This window comes from Puccinia triticina, chromosome 12A, assembly GCF_026914185.1.
Source record: "Puccinia triticina chromosome 12A, complete sequence".
Taxonomy (NCBI): Eukaryota; Fungi; Basidiomycota; class Pucciniomycetes; order Pucciniales; family Pucciniaceae; genus Puccinia; species Puccinia triticina.
Window position 1 is genome coordinate 561,898 of NC_070569.1, and position 16,918 is coordinate 578,815.

Here is a 16,918-nt window from a genome sequence, read left to right on the forward strand (position 1 = left end):
AGGGGTCAATGTTTTTCCTCTTTTGAAAAAAAGTTGATTTGGAGACTTGATCTGATAACATCAATTGTTGAAGTAAAAAAAAAAAGAAAAAAAATTTGAGACCCCTCAGCTACCCTGGATTAATCCTAAAGCTTGCAACGTCTTTTTTTCAGGAAGACTTGAGTGGTGTATGTAGAAATTTATGAATGCTATCAGGTAAAAGAAAAAAAAAAATCCTGTGGCTTGAAGCTAACACAGGCAGAAGGAGAGAGATTATAGAATAGTATCAAGGAGACATGGAAAACAGACAAAGGTATCAAGAGGAATAAAAAAAAAAAAATAAAATTGATTACTATAAATTGATCAATATACGACATCACAAATTCATCCATCTTGGTAGTGTACAAGGTGAAGACAAGGTTTCCAGAATAATGCGTATACTTTCCTGTGCCATCGTCTGAGTTGGGAAAATTCCGCCAGGTATGACCATGCCAGACGTCTTCCATAGGTTGATGTTCCTGCCAGTTGCTAGCTGCCAGACTGCACTCCAACAAGGCCTCAAAACACGGTTGCAAGAGGCGTCTTTGTAACCAAGACTTCAGAGTTACATAGGTGAATGTTTGATCAGGGGTCTCTCGTCCGCGGGAATTGACCTTGTAAAGCGCTGGTCACACGTTGGGGCAAGTTGCTGTGACTCAGCCCACTTGCAATACCCTTGTTTAGGCGATAAGAAGGGCTCCGTACATCTTTTCTCACGGCCATGTACAGCGGCCATTGGGTACAGTTTGAAGCATCTGGTGCAACATACTTGACTGGTCAATTCGGGGTTCAAGCGGAGCCAATGGAAGACGGCCTCTTGGGTCTTGGGGATTTGTTCGACAATAGCTGAGGTATCGATCCTTCTCGGAAGTGTTGAGCTCCATATATTACCAAGCAACACGACATTCTCCCGTGCAGCATTCAAGAAATCCACTGCCCCTCGTTTACTGAGTTTGTTCGAAAATACCAACTTCACCATTTGCATCATCACCTGCTTGCAAAAGCCCTCCTCCAGATACACCTTTGTGGCATCGGTGGTGGCTGCTGAGACAGAAGTTGAGGCCTGCGGAGATCCGTCAAATCATGGTATTTCAGCAGCGCGCTTCTCAACATCAGAGAAACAGTAATTCTGGTGTGGAATGCTACTCACGAGCCTCGTGTTCAGGTATCCTGCTGAATCAGTTGATTGAACCACTGAGTTGGCCAACTCTAGAGCCGCTTGACTCTGGTGCTTCTTGAAAACCCTTTTCGTCACAACCCTGCCCTGGACAATTCCTCTGCCCTCCTCCTCGTGTTGAATGAACTTGCACCCCGCGGGTTCACAAAGGCAGACGTAGGCGGGTTTGTTCACCATACTGAAGATCAGACCGTGCTATACTATAGTAGTTTGTTGGTACTTTTGCTTTGAAATAGATCAAGATGAGCTACTAATGGAACGGGGAGTTTCCTGCACAACCAATGTTATCTGTTGTACGAATTAGGTCGGTGCGGATGGTTGGTGTGAAGTAACAGCATGCCAAGTGGCTCTAAAGAGCCACTCGGCATGCGGTTTTACTTGGCGGCTGCATACACAGTTCTGTGATGCACCGCGTGGCCCTACCCTTGGTCCATCATGCTACCCTGTACATAACACACAGCCAAGACGACTCCTATGTGACACATTCAAATGCCCTTTGATGCCTCGCATGTGATTGTACTGCTGTATCAAACAGGATATATTTAAGTATGTCCGATTAGATGTCAAGTCGAGCTGTGTAGCACGACTGCTACACATCTCATGAGCTCTCACCCTTAACTCCACCATTCCATTGCGGGCGCACAAATGTAATTGATGAAGTTACACCCACCTTAACTCATCCGCTTGCTGTATGGAAATTGACCTCCTGGGGTCCTTCCAACGTGTGTAAGAGGGCCGGACCCCTTTTGATGTTAGTGATGAAGTGGTTAGCGTTGGAGGGCAAAAGCCTCTCATGGTTTTCTGCACACCCACAGGTGAAGCGATTGGACCACAGTCTCACTGCCAACACCATTCAAACATCTGATAATATCTACTCATTCGACCAAACACCAGAGATGAAGAACACTTTTGAATTCAACCCTTCCCAGCTTTGGTGGCTGCAAGAGAAGCAGAAACTTGTTGGTTCAGAAATGGAGAGGATTGAAAAGGAAACGGCTAGCAATCATAACGACTGGACCAATTGGAACCTTGCTTATGGGTTTCAGGCCAAGTTGTACGCAGATGCGCAAAGCATGAAGATACCTCAATCCGCAGTTCCAAATGTGACCGCGACATGGAACGCAATCAGGAATCGAGTGGGAAAGGGTATGTGCAGGAGGCAAGCCGCTCCCTCTCATTGACTGAATTTTTGACCTTCAACCCGCCTCCCTTAGGACCTGTTAGCTTCCAGAACGAATTCCCAGTCCACGAATGAATCAGACATTGACTTGGAGGGCCATAGACAAACAGAACACTAGGGTGAGGTTTGGATTGTTCTATCACCCAGCAAATTCCTGCCATGCTGACCACATGGATCCCACCACACAGTGCACAACCTCATGTGATCAATCATTTGCCACAGGATCCAGAGCTATCAGCTGTCAAAAAAAAACCCCTGCTGGGAATCCCCTGTATTGTCTCAGAATGCCCTTGCAAATCTGCCCGTCAGCCACGTAATCCCATTACTCCCAAGTGAATATGTATCCTGTTCCCAAGTGATACAGATTCAAATCTGAAACATCTTCATGGCAGTGAGGTCTCTCTCTAGAGATGCCAGATGCATGGTGTTCTTGGTTTTTTGGCCCACTGGCAAGCAGTGCCAACATGTGGCCTGGAAGAGCGTGGCACATGCATCCTCTGATCTCCTCATGTCCCCTTCTCTACTGCTGTGGTCTGCCTGAAGTGAATATCTATGTGGGACATGGTAACACCCTTGCTTGATTATGTCCTATGCCGTCAATGTGCGTTCCCCAAAAGTGGTCTACACACCGGCCAGCAGGCATAAGGTGGCTTGTCTGCCCTGACAAGTGAGTTAAATGTGTTGGCACAGATCACCAACCAGCCCCATGCACCAAGATGACTTATATAGGTTTTGGTGAAAGGTCAGTTGGTCCCACCATGTTAGGTTGCCTGCTTTCAGATGGGGCGGAATCATATTCACTTGTTGCCAACTAATCACCACAGGTCCTGCAGAACACAACTCGGTGAACCGCAATGTCCCACATGCCTGGATGTCCCACCAACCTGGGATTGTCACAAATATGTTGTCGAGTTGGCTGAACCAGGGCTGAGTGTGACGCATGCCCGGGCGGACCGTGTTGAAGAATTTCAGATGGCAGCGGCCTTCCGCAAGGGAACACCAGCAGAGATGCGGAAACAGGCTGCTGCATGCCAGAGTCCTTCCTGCATGTGCACTAGTGTACAGATGCTTAATGCATCGGCTGCCCACAAACACACACATGATAAACGGAGGGCTGGGAGAGGCCCCGCGTGTAGGTCAGTCTTGTGTCCACCCTCACGTTCGGCCGAACGTCGCGGTGGACACGATTCAGCGTGTGACACTCACTTAACAGACCACCTACGGTCATACTAAGTTTGGTTAGTCAACTGTCACATTCGTGGTAACATCTGCACGCGCCGTGGGCTTGTGTCCACCCTGACGTTCGGCCAAACATGAGGGTGGACATTGACCCCACACCCACACCAGTGTGCTCCACCGGCCAAATAACAATCACCTCTTCCCATTGTCCAGATCCTTTGAGTGGAAATGGCTCACCGCCCATTGTTCCCACGACACCCCCGTGTCTTCACAACACAATATTAAATGTGACCTGCTTTCGTTCCTCCCTCCGCCTTCCCACACCTAACTGACTCCATCTCCTTCCTCCCCTGAATGCCACCATCCAAAACCAACTCTCCAGGCGGAAAGCACGCCTGCAGCATTGCAAAACTCAACTCCAATTATTCAACCATCCTCCCAATCTCCAACTCACCATGCGCTAGGAGCATGTCAGCTTTTGTCCGAACTCTGCTTAACCTGGTCACCTTGCCTACCAAAACACCCTCAAATGATTGGCAGCTCCGTCCCTCCTCTCATAACTTCCACGTTGGCTCTCACTTGCCCGACTCAATCCTTGTCCATCAAATAGACCCTATTCCACCAGAAGCTCTTCATTGCAAAAACCAGACAGTTCACCCGGCCTTTCAAACACTATTCCGTCAAGACCTTTCCAGATCCAACTTCCCTGCTACTTCCTTTGTTTGGGATCACCCTTGGGATGTACACTGGAACCAGCTGTTTGCTCGATTCATCCTCAAGCACTGGCAGAATGCTTATAAGGCAGGCGCATTCAGGCAATTCTTTGTTGATCCAGCTCACGCCACAAACCCGTCCATCCTACTTGGTCTGCTTCATCGTTGGTTTGTTGGGCGGCAAGATGGCTTCAGGCTTGGCAAATTTTCTCCCGAAAGGAAATTGAGGAAGAGACACTCTGAGCAGAAGTCTAAAATGTGAATGCAGGTACGTATTTCTGCCCACTCAAGTTCCTCCGCAAAGTAACCCCAGCTCCAACAACACCGTCAAGAAACACTTTGGACACTTCCGGTACTCCCCGCAGTCAAAAATGTCTTTGACAACATCAAAGCCACTTCTGAGACCGAAGACACCCCCCCAAAAACCCTCGTCAAGGTGCCGCTCCCTTGGCGATCAGAGGAATTTTCTTGCTTGGCCCAGACGTTGGATGCGATCTACACACAGAAGAAGATCCACACGAATGGACGGTTGTTTGTACATGGGGGCCACCTGGAGGCTCAAAGACAGGAATCTGGCCCATCTTCGTCCTGCAACGTCAAAGATGTACCACGCAACCTCCCGGCAAACTGCTACTCTACAACGTACTGGTCTACACTTTCTGAATCGGACAGACAACTCCTTGATCCACAGGCTCCGCTCGAATGGCCTCACTTAGAAACAGTTGGGTAAATTCTAACGGCCCTAGTGAGTTTAACATTTGCAAGTTCTCAACCCAGGAGGTTAGTCATCAGCATCTGAGCACATTCATACTGTTCATTCCCTCCTGTCGGTACGCTCAACCTGCAAACACACTGCCAATCAGTCCCCAACCCCTTAAAATTTATAGGAAAATAGGCAAATAACAGAGCTTACAACGCCAGTTCCCCCTTCCGCCGTTGTACCTGAAATATGTTCATTTCTAAGCTCCCCTGTACATAATAACAATACACGTAAACCAAGTTGATCTGTCCCAAACGATATAGACAATCAATTGCCTCAAATTTCATTGCTGGATTCCAGCTGGGTTCCTGCGACCCTCATGTATATCAGCTTGGTGCCCTTTGAATCAAGTTACTGGTGACTTACCATCAGATACACATTCTGCGCACACCGCAGATCAATTTCCACGCCTGCTGCTTGCAGCGATCCAAGTAAGATGTTGCAGCTGTCATCTGATCGAAATCTTTCCAGGTTGTTGTCGCGTTGTTGGAGAGTAAAGTCACCTCTGAGCCAAGCCGATTGGATGTGCTTCTCTTCAAGAGCCCGTCCGATGCTTCAAATTCGGGAAATCAGCATGTGATACAACAAAAGGTTGAGTGAATCTTCTCTCACATCTCTAGAAACGCCACAAAGCTGGAAAATACTACAGCTTTGGGACGTTGTATCCCGCGGTCTCCCCTCAGGAACGTTTGCAGGCTGTCCACGAGGTGGACAATCTTTGCCAAATCTTGCCAATGCCAATTTTGTTGGATTAGCATATCTTCTCGGGCGAAGATGGGATGATTGCAGAATTGGCGAATCATCGTCAATTGGCGGAAAAATTTGGCAGGGTCCCACCGCTCCTGAGAAGTACGCAGCCTTCCAAAAGGGTGTGTGAAACTTTGATGTAGTTGGTTTGAAACTTGCGCCCATTTGGGACTGTTCTGCACCAGGATGCCCTTTTCTACCTTCTCCGGCAGGTTCAGCAGGAAGGCCTTGGTTCTCCTCAAACAAATGGCTTGCATCAATTTATTCAAGCTTCTGATCGCCTCGGGTGCCCCTACCGTAATTTGAGGTATCAGGCATTGTTTCCAGATTGCTTCTTCGTCCCACGGTGAAATCCTCAAAATTGCAATTAAGCTTTGAAGGTCGGTCAGGCGGTTTTGTATTGGCGTCCCGGTTAAAAGTAGTACAAACTTTGCCTGGAGTTGCTGAATATTTTGGGTCCGGCGTGCACTCGGATTCCTAATCAGGCTGGCATCGTTCAAGGCCATCAGTTTTGTCCCCACCGTTACAGTGGAACGTTTTACGCACTGTGCTTCATCCAATACAATTCTAAACCAGGAGAGATTGAGGGACTCGATTGTGAGCTGGTCCTGATTCCCGCTACCACTGATCATCTTGTAAGTTGTCAGAACCACCAAAGATGTCTGTAGGTCCTTCCTACACAACTTCTTCCGCTTGGGGCCATGGAAAACCCGATAAGCTACTGCTGATTCCTCAAAGTGCATTTTGATTTCTTTCTCCCAGTTAGCTGATAGGGTTGCAACAGGGCAAACGACAAGGGTAGCAGATGATTGCTTTTCCCAATCGTCCCAGAGAAACTCGATTGCCAAATCGCTTGTTGCCAGCACATAAGTTAGAGTAGTCAACGTCTTTCCGAGACCCATGTCGTCTGCTAGGATTGATCCTCGGGAGCTGCGTTCTCGCAAGTCCCCCCCTGTTACCTCACAGCCACATTGATACATGAAGGCCCGAAGCCAGGCATTTGCTTAGTTTACGGCAGGAGAAGTTACCTGTTTTTGGCAAAGTGCAAGGACCATGTCTCCGTTTTAACACTTCCAGGTTGCAACAGGGCAAACAACAAGGGTAGCAGATGATTGCTTTTCCCAATTGTCCCAGAGAAACTCGATTGCCAAATCGCTTGTTGCCAGCACATAAGTTAGAGTAGTCAACGTCTTTCCGAGACCCATGTCGTCTGCTAGGATTGATCCTCGGGAGCTGCGTTCTCGCAAGTCCCCCCCTGTTACCTCACAGCCACATTGATACATGAAGGCCCGAAGCCAGGCATTTGCAGAGTCATTCCACAGCGATAACGGGTCAGTTTCGCAGTATTCATTGTTCCTGATGAAATCGAGTGCATCGAGCTGATGTGGCTTCAACTGCGTTCGACATCGTCGAAGTGCTGCTTCGGCCCATGCTCTTTGTGCCACATCCTCCGAAGGCTGGTCGATAACCACGTGGGGAATTTCAAAGAATACCGCCGGGTTGTAGTTCCAAATAGGGGTCAGCTCAATCTGCGCGGCTGCAAAAGCTAGTTGAACCCGCGTGATGTTTTCTGAACGGCTGAAGACGCAACCGCGCAGCTCAGCCTTGAAACCGCTATTGGTGACTATGAATGCGCGCAGCTTGATAAGACCAATATCGCTTGGTGGAATCTCGTTACAGCTGACGGGAGCAGAGCAGGTGGATATTGGTCCAAGCAAAGGGCCCAGGTGCTCGCTTGCTGTCTGGCTCAAATCTCCTATGTGATGTTTTGGTGCGCAGTATACATGAACTCGCAGTCGACCGCGTTGAAGGAAGCCGATCTGTGGTACATCACTGTTCCAGGGGGGCGGAGATGCATTGGCGATTGGAGTGATGAATTGCCCAAGACAGAAGGTGCTCTTCATTTCCGGAAAAGAGTGGATCGTTCAAATTGCAGACTGATGATTGGACCGGTTTACTGTGGACTCCAGTGAGGTTGTCAGTGTGTATGAGTGATGCCAAAATCACACCTCTCCTCAAAAATCTCGCAATCACCCCGCCACCTACCCGAGCATGTTTATGGGACCACACATGTTACATAGTACACTTCCTTTGAAGCAGACTGCCAAACAGTGATTCCCTGATATGTAAGGTAGGTGCATCCAGTGGGATATTCACAGTTGCATTCTACTGATGCATAGCCGGTATTGTTGCGAGATCCTGGAGTGGATTTGCTCTTCCATGCAAGTATGTATCCACAATTTTCCCTTCTTTGGAAACAGGTTGTGTCACAGTTCCTGCAAGCTCAGGCCAGCCCAAACACAACTGCCAGGAGCATCTCTAAAATTGACTACAATGGTGATCTCAACTAGGGCATGGCTAGACCTTAATTACATCCGAAAAGGCCAAGGAACCGGATGATAGAATCTGTTTGTACATCCCCCAGTACTGAATGAGGGTGGAGATCCATGAAACAATGATCAGCTTCTCCGAGCAGAGTTGTCTCACCCAGCTGCGACCATCCATCTTCAATTCTCTTGCCCAGGACCAATCACGGAGCGCACCAAACTGGTGAAAGAAATCATCATCTCATCCATTGCCCATTTTGCAGCATGGGCAGTCCCCAAATTTGTTTGACACTACATCATCTACTCAGAGAGCAGCTGGAATGGCTGTGTTTTCAACGCAGCTCTTGGGCTTGTGCCAACAACGCACGTCTGATGCCAGCTTGCAAACTGGAAATGTTGTTTTGGGAGGGAAATTCATACACTTGGCTGGTTGACCTGGTGCACTCTCCTTACATTACTCTGAGCTCCGGAAATAGCCAACACAAGGTTGACCATTCATTTTTTTTCAGAACATTTATCAATCCCTTGCAGCAAGACTCTTCCCTGCAAGGGTGAAGAACTCAAGTTTATCCTTTCACATAGCTGCTGATGGGGAGATAAACATATTCAAACCAATCCCATCGAGTGAAATCAATGGATGTATTCTAGAAGTTGCTATTGGGCACTATTGCCTGGGAATGTGTGTGAGATTTCCAAATCAGATAATCATAATGTAGTTGCTTCCAGATTTGACTTCTGATCGTGACCAGTCAAAAATCAGTTCAGTCGTGGATATGCATTAGTCCATCATGAGCTCAAGCACACTTAGAGAAGAGTTCAAATTCACTTGGCGCTCAATTACCACTTGACATCAAACTCAATTCAGACATTGCACATGATAAAATTACAGCTTGGCACTCTCCAGAGAGTGCCACCAAATCCCCCCTGGTGCATGATTGTACTTAAAAAAACTTACAGACTTACTAGAGTATTAGCAGAGTTTTACGTGACCCTTATATTTTGCTTACTGGATTGATTGTGCTTGTGGAGTTCGGAGCTTCACCTCTTGCAGATTATTATGCTGTAGATCAGGCTCATTTTGGAGCACTGGCGGCTAGCAGAAAGTAGAGGTGCGGAGCCAAGACATCAATAATCACTCAGCCCGGATATACATATTTTTGAAAAAGGCGGATAGTGGTCATTTCTACCCACTAACCAACCTTCATTCTCACAATGTGACCCTTATTTTTGCTTACTTACTGATAGCTATTGCGGACTTGCGCGTGCGGAGTGCAGAGCTTTATTCACTTGCAGATTATTGCGCTTTAGATCAGGCTCATTGCGGAGCGCTGAAGAATAGCAGAAAGTAGAAGTGCGGAGCCAAGACATCAATAATCACTTAGCCTGGATATGTATATTATTGAAGAAGGTGGAAGTGGTCATTTATACACACTTACAAACATTTATTCTCATAACTTCCATATTACAAATCGCCACACATGTCACTACTTATGTTTGGTAATCTTCTATATTTGGAGCCTTAGCAGCCCCCTTTTATTCCTTTCCTTGTTCGTCTCAGAGGTGCAACTATTTTTCTGATACAGCGTGTCAACGGGATCTGCAACTGGAGATAAAATTATTTCATGCTTTTGCATCAACACACAAGGATATTCAAATTTGTCTGCTCTCTATATCGCCTCATTTGGGTTTCTATATAATTAACTAGTTTTTAATGTTTATTCATTCAGGTTCCTTTTTCTATCTTACAAGACTGGTTCTTATCAACAGTCATTGAATCCTCTTGAGATTTGATTTACTCTTCTCAGGCAAACAGCTGGTAGGAATTGCTGCTGTCTTGTGACAGTATGAATTCTAGTTGATGCAACATGTGTTGGGGGGATCCCACAGCCTCTTTATTCACAAATTTTCAAGTTTGGCTGGGTCTTACTTGACAATGGAGGACTTCCCTTGCGATCTGGTACTCTCACAGATGTCAATATAGACCCAAAAAATCTAGATTTTCGCAGAGAAATCTAGCTTTCTTGGGGTCCAGATCACTTCTGGGAGACCCGCAGATTCCGACGGGAAGTCCTCCAATAATAGCCTGTCTGAAATTTCCTCAACTGACTATTCCAAGCCAACAATCACTGACCAAGAATATATATTATGCTTGCAATCCACATGGAGCATTGGAAGAAAAGCTACATAAGAAGTAGCAAAAAATAATATGAGAATTGGTTGAGAGTACAGTTGTAGTTTTTATCCAGTCTTTTTTTGCTTTTAATGTTTTTTTTTTTTTTAAATTTGCCCAAGTTGGGATTGGACAAATTGTGCATCTTTTTTGAAAAATCATGCCTCAACAGCACCAACTGAGCTAAGATGAGTATACCCAGCCAAATCAAACCAGATGCATAAAAATTGAACAGAATAGGATGTTGTAGCAGTATCAAGGGGTAAATAAGAACAGATTCCCTGGATGGGTAAGGTGTAAAATGATTATTTCAACACCTGTAAACCTTGATTTTTTTTTTGTTGGAAGTTTGGGTGAGTTTCATCCCTGAGAGAGCTTTTGAACTTTTTTTTACCATCTTGATTTGTGCAGATGAATTGATGTAGAATCTGTCTTCTAGGCAGAGGGGGTGATTTTGAATAGAATCAGATGAATGAAGTTGATATTTCAGTTTTCCTGAAGTTAATTAAGAAAAATTGAAGTAGTCTCAGACTCACTTACTGGGGTAGTTACTATTTGTTCACATTGCAGTTGGGGTCATGTGTGTACCCCGGGTCACCATTTGCATAGCAGTTGCACCATAAGCCTCTACCTTCATTCACATCTGGATCAACCATATCTACCAATTTGGAAGGACCAGGTACAGCTGGAGTTGGAACAGGCTTTGCCATGGTGTGAATAATAATTGATGGACCAGCACAAAATACGACTGCAATTATGCCAGAGAGCCCACACAGAGATACCATGTCTATATAAAACCTGACTGTTACTGTATGAAATATTTTCAATATTATTTAAAACTTTATGAAGTCAGCAAATAGGTTGAGTAATCAAGTTCCAAAATGTGACTGTTGACCTTTGTAAGCTTGCAGTTTTTAATAATGTTTTGTTGAAAAAGTAGAATCCTTGGAAAGATGTGAAGCGGAGCTAGGCACCCAACAGATGGATAAAGGTGCAGTATATGGATCAAAAGTGAAATGCAGATGAATGGGGAACATTACACCCACAAAAGTCAAGGGTTTAAATATCCAAGGTATGAGAGGAAAAATGGAGAAGGGCAAGAGAGGAAAACAGACAGAGGACTGCCTGGGTAGAGTCAACAGAGTATGAGCAAGAAGGGCCCCTATTGCTCATGCATACAGGCACTCAATTCTCTTACATAATATTACATAATACATATTTAACACTAGTGCCGCACCCCAATACCCTTGGTATCAACTCCAGCTGGCTCAGAGATATTACATAGCAGAAACTTGACCCAAATATTTCTGACAGGTTGCTGTGCACTTTATGGGGTATGAGCCGCCCCTTAGCGCGGCTGAGAGTCACCAGCTATAAGCCCTTGTTGTGAAGCAGCGGGGGCTTGAAACTTGTGCTAGTGATACTGACGTGGCCAATACTCGGCCAGTTATGTCCGAATAGTTTAAGCTCGATGGTGTGCTCTCAAACTGCAACAATCATGCTGTGTCATTGCCTAGAACAGTATTAATGATAACAAATGATGTGACCTCGCAGTACTCTTACTCGGCCGCGGCTCTCTGCTGCGGAGTTGCCTACATACAGTCCTCGGCCACGACACACCACTATCAGTACGGTTTTCTGAGCCCGAGTCTCCTCCCAGATAACTAGTTGGCATCCGACAACTTTTATATAGACACTCGAGTTGGACTGATTCAAGTTCAACTACGGAAGGCCATCCTTGAAACACTATTTGATCACCTTTCTACATTTACATAATCCGTGGCAAATCGGCCTCTTAAACGGTCTGCGCCTGTCAGCGCCTCCCCCCGGCCGGTAGCGGGGTTATTTTTCAAGTCATAGTATTTTTCAACTCATAGCTCATTTGCATTAATGGCAAATGACTTTTTCTGTACTTATCAAAGTCTCATGACCCTGCTGCGGCATGAGCACCTGTAGTGTGGTCCAGGACGTCTGTCCTACAATCAGAGGGATGGGACAGGTTCAGTGCCACTCCAGGCTTCTCCAGCTCAACAAACCAAATGGCATGTCGCTGTAGGTCACTACTATTCAGTGTAGATGTGTTGGTATTATGTGACAATAATGATTGCAAGGGGGACAAGAACAAGACCCACTCGTGTCTAGTGAGAAGAGGGCAAAACTCCTGTGGGTTTACAACAGGAAGCAACCAAATTGTTGCTGGTGGTGACCGGTCGGAAGACTCGACTGGTTTCGTCTCGTATGTACAATCGGGCTCGGAACGACTGGTCGGCTTCTGGCTTGCGCAAGCCACCCTGCGGGTTAGATTTTCGAACTAGACCTTGTTGTGAACCAGCGAGGGGATTAAAACATGTGTTAGTAAGTAGTACTGACGTGGCCAAGTTGCCAACTCGGCCAGTTTTATGTCCGAGTACATTTCCTCGACAGCGCTCGCAGTCTTCTAGTGTCACCGCCTATAAGCACCGCAATCATGATGATAAGAAAGAACTAGTTGAAATTGGACAACGCACACACCTGAGTAGGACTGATTCAAGTTCAACTGCGGAAGGCCATCAACTTTCAATATTTACATAATCTGATACTGTACCAAATCTGCCGGAGTCTTGAAATGGTCTGCACCCGTCAGAACCTTGCTGAAAAACAGCGCAAAAAAATCATCCGCTTTTGTAGCAGTAAGTGCCCTACTTGGCACGTTTTGCAGCGCGCTGTAAGAGTCCCTTGTTGACTCTTCGCTAAGAAAGGGAAGGATGGCACAGAGAATTCATCTTGAGTGCTGTATAGTGGCTAAGTAGGTGTATTTCAAGGAAAAAGCTACCAGAGAGAGATATCAGTATCTCTCTGTATAAATACAATCAAAGTAGAAGAGAGGGGAAAGAGTGCAAGAGAAAAGAGAAAAGAGGAAAATCAAAGAGCAGCTTAGCTAGCATATAGAGATAACATTATTTCTGCAGAGTTGGGCAGGAAGAGGAGGAGTGGGGACTTTATGGTTCCCACTTAGAATATTTGATATCATACATGTTTTGTGATACCCCTGAAGGGAGGGCTCACAGTCAGTAAAGCCCGCGCGTTGTGGTATGCTTTATGGTATCCCATATGCCAAAATCTAAATTTTCTTCTTTTCTTTCTTATTTGTATTAGTTTCACTCTTAATCTCCCTTTTCCTCTTATAAATCACTTAATACTCCTCAAGATTCAGCTTCTTGGGACAAATTCAACCCTAGTCCTGCCTTACAGAACACTCATAATGGCACTCATTCAGAAGTTACATACTCTTACACACTCACAACACCCCTTACAACCTCAAACAGTTACACAATCCACATTCACAACACTTAGTTACACACACAGTTACATAGATAGCTACATACATATTTACACATAGCTGCATCATCACTTACATACATACAGTGTACACATGCAGGCACACATGCAGGTGCTAGCTGCATGTGATAGCTGCATGCACTAAGCTGCATGCGCTAGTGGATTTTCGTTGCATAACAACAGCAGGTGACCTGGTTACAGCATGACTACACTAACATCCCGTCCTGACCAATCACACCTCCTGATTCAGCCTGCATGTCATAACCTATAATCACCTGTACAGTCCTGACGAATCGCATTCACCCATTCAACATATGTACTAGCCAAAAACCCTCATGCAGCTAGCTAAAATCTCTCATTTGGAGCTCCTTTGGAGCTAAAATCCCTCACTGTTGTCTATAAAAGGAGGCTCTCCTCCCCTGTTGTAACTTTCCCCCAGCAGACTACCTGCACTCAGTTCCCCCTATAACAAAGTACACAACTGCTCACTCCACAATATATATCAGTCACCCTATATTTTGGTTTTACACCCATTACAAAACACTTACACACGAAATGAAAACTCTACAAAACACTTACATTACATAACACAAACCTCTGAGGGGTCCTCTTTGACCAACTATCACCTGGTTGAAGTCCAGACTTCTCACTCATCACACATTTTAGCAACTTCATTGCACCCACTTTATAACAACAGCTATCTTTTGATAACACTCCACTATCACTACATTAAACCTGCCAATCTGAGATTTGTGGGCTTGTTTTAGTGTCTAGTGAACCAGGAAAGGCAGAGGTTTCCTCATACATCCCTTTCTGCACTCAGCAAGAGGTTCTCAGGAACACTTTTGAGCTTTACAAGGGAGTCCCCAACGTGATAGAGGATCCTGTTATTGTCAGCCTTAGAGTCAACACAGCTGACCTAAAGTCTGCCTCTTTTCTACTTATTACATATGAAATTACTTCATATCTTTTTCATCTTAAAGATAACCCAGGATCACCACCAAAGAGACCACCACGCTCCCAGTATACCTACCATCACAGGCGCCTAGGATATTGACAGTAAGTAGACTCTTTTCACTGAACCTTGCTTATCCAGAGTGAAACTCTGTTGCTCTTGATTGTTTCTTCTTTTCTTCAACTATTTCAATCTTAAAAGATCAAAAGGTTATCTCTGGTTAAGACCTACAAAACCAGAGCAGAGTAGTAACCCTACTTCTGAATCCCACCAACGTTTCCTTGTTGTGAGTGGAGGCTGTTGCACTCTTTCTTGGCCTTGCACAGCTGGCATCCAACTTTTCCAGGTTGAGAATAGCCCAGATCAATTAATAAAGACTTAAAGTCTAGGCCTGATCTTCTCATTTCTCATTTCATCCACATGTCACAGCCTGTATGTAGTTGACCTGAGGCAGCGGACGTGGAAGGAAACTCTCTTCATCCTTCCACAAACCTCGTCCGCTCACCACCTCGTGTCCGCTGTTCTCAGCCCAGTCAAGCTCAACATCTTTCTCTTCCTCTCTTTTAGTTTGTATTTCTTTATCCCAAGAAATCCAAACTATTCCCCCTCCTTTTCTTTGTGTCCTGCTTTCACATAAGAGACACAGGCTCACAGCTATTAGCAAGTGGCTCAATATACATCTTGAACTACTGTAGCGAAATTTTATTAGCATATTTTTAGTGAATTTAGTTAGTTTACGGCAGGAGAAGTTACCTGTTTTGGCAAAGTGCAAGGACCATATCTCCATTTTAACACTTCCAAATTAGTTTATACCAATAGTTTAGTAAATAACCCCAGTACAAATCCGGATTAAATAGTTAAATGCTCAACCAAATCACCTATAACATAGAAAACAAGGGGACCGGCGAAACTGGCATATTGAGCCTTAGGATATCTAAGTTCACTAAAACCTGCAACTCATGGAACTTTGGTTCAAGGGTTTCCCCTCATCAAAACCAAAAAAACTATGATTTTTAACTCAGTAGGGCTGGCGCGAATCCCGCTAACCAGTACCCTAAGCCCCCATTGCCTTTGACACCCCCCTGTGGCTTTAAAGTGCCTAGGTGGGGGAGCGTGGGGGAAAACCGTTGGTGAAAATGGAGGCCCTATTTATATTCTTTTCTACTGGAAGGTCTTCCTTCCAGTTGGTAGGGTTTACAGCCCTTTTGACAGGAAGGTATTCCTGTGAGAATGGGAAGACTTAAAGGGTTTTATTTTATGTCAGACTCATGTGTATACAAGCGTTGATAGTGAGAAGCGGTGATGTACCTTAAAGGGCAGTGTACAACTATATGAGACAAGAAAGAAGCTTTGTTCAAGAAACAGTAAGGTAAAGAAGAGAGAAAATAAAGGTCCGAGAATGGCAGGAGCGCGGAACGAGGTCGTCGGGCTGACGCTGATGATAACTAGAGAATAAGAAAAGGGGAATGAGACGTTTGATGGTCAACAGGTAGGAAACAGGGTAAAGGTTTTTGCTGAAGGCTTTTGCGGGTGAGTCGATGTGTGTGTACAAGGGTGGAGCGAACTGATACTGAGAGCGACTGAGGAAAAGGCCGGAAAGAGTGGGCTTGAGTTCAGTGCTCTTATAGTTCTCTTGCAGCTGAACAGGTGAAGCGTCTGTTGCTACGTACATGATGTCCTGCGGGGTTGTTTAGACCAGACCCGTCCAGGAGAAGAGGGAGGTAGTCACAGTTGGTTCCTCACAACTGGTATTGGGGGTATCAATGACCATGTTCTCGTTGTCTGTAAGACACGGTATTTTGTTAGTGTCTGACGACTTCAACAGGGCCGGTTTCTTTTCTTTGGCCTGGTTTGGTCAGAAGAGGGAAAACTTACCATTAGCAGTGTGGCTGACGGATTCCGTGGTCTTGTCGATGGGAGAGGCTTGGATCGGGCTTGAGGTGCCTGGATCGGACGAGTTCGGACCCTTGCTTGGTTGTTCAGGGTTTGGGGCCGAATTCTGACAATTCCCTTCCGGTCGAAGGGGCTCTACAGCCTCTTCAACTGGAAGGATTCCCTTCCGGTCGAAGGGGCTATACAGCCTCTTCGACTGGAAGGATTCCCTTCCGGTCGAAGGGGCTCTACAGCCTCTTCGACTGGAAGGACTCCCTACCAGTCGAAGAGGCTGGGTGTTGAGATTGGTGATGGGGAAAGTATTGCATGCAAGAGTTTAAGGGTTGGGAGACCCTTCACTGTTTGAAGGCTGAGTGGTGCAGTGGGACAAGGCACAAGGCCTGGGACGTTCTAGAACCAACGTCATCGGGGGCTATATATTTCAGGGCTAGCCAGGCGGAGAGAGATAGTGTTCCAGTTCTCTCTGTTAGTCTAGGTACAA

General features: G+C 45.8%; 1 protein-coding gene across 1 annotated transcript; it reads right to left on the minus strand.

Moving 5' to 3' along the window:
* Positions 1-12,409: 12,409 nt before the first annotated feature.
* Positions 12,410-12,684, minus strand: PtA15_12A45 (uncharacterized protein; the record flags this gene model as incomplete). Its single annotated transcript, XM_053162071.1, has 2 exons — positions 12,410-12,588; positions 12,642-12,684. The coding sequence occupies 2 exons, from the start codon at positions 12,682-12,684 to the stop codon at positions 12,410-12,412; spliced, it is 222 nt and encodes a 73-aa protein (XP_053025615.1).
* Between the last annotated feature and the right edge of the window lie 4,234 nt (positions 12,685-16,918).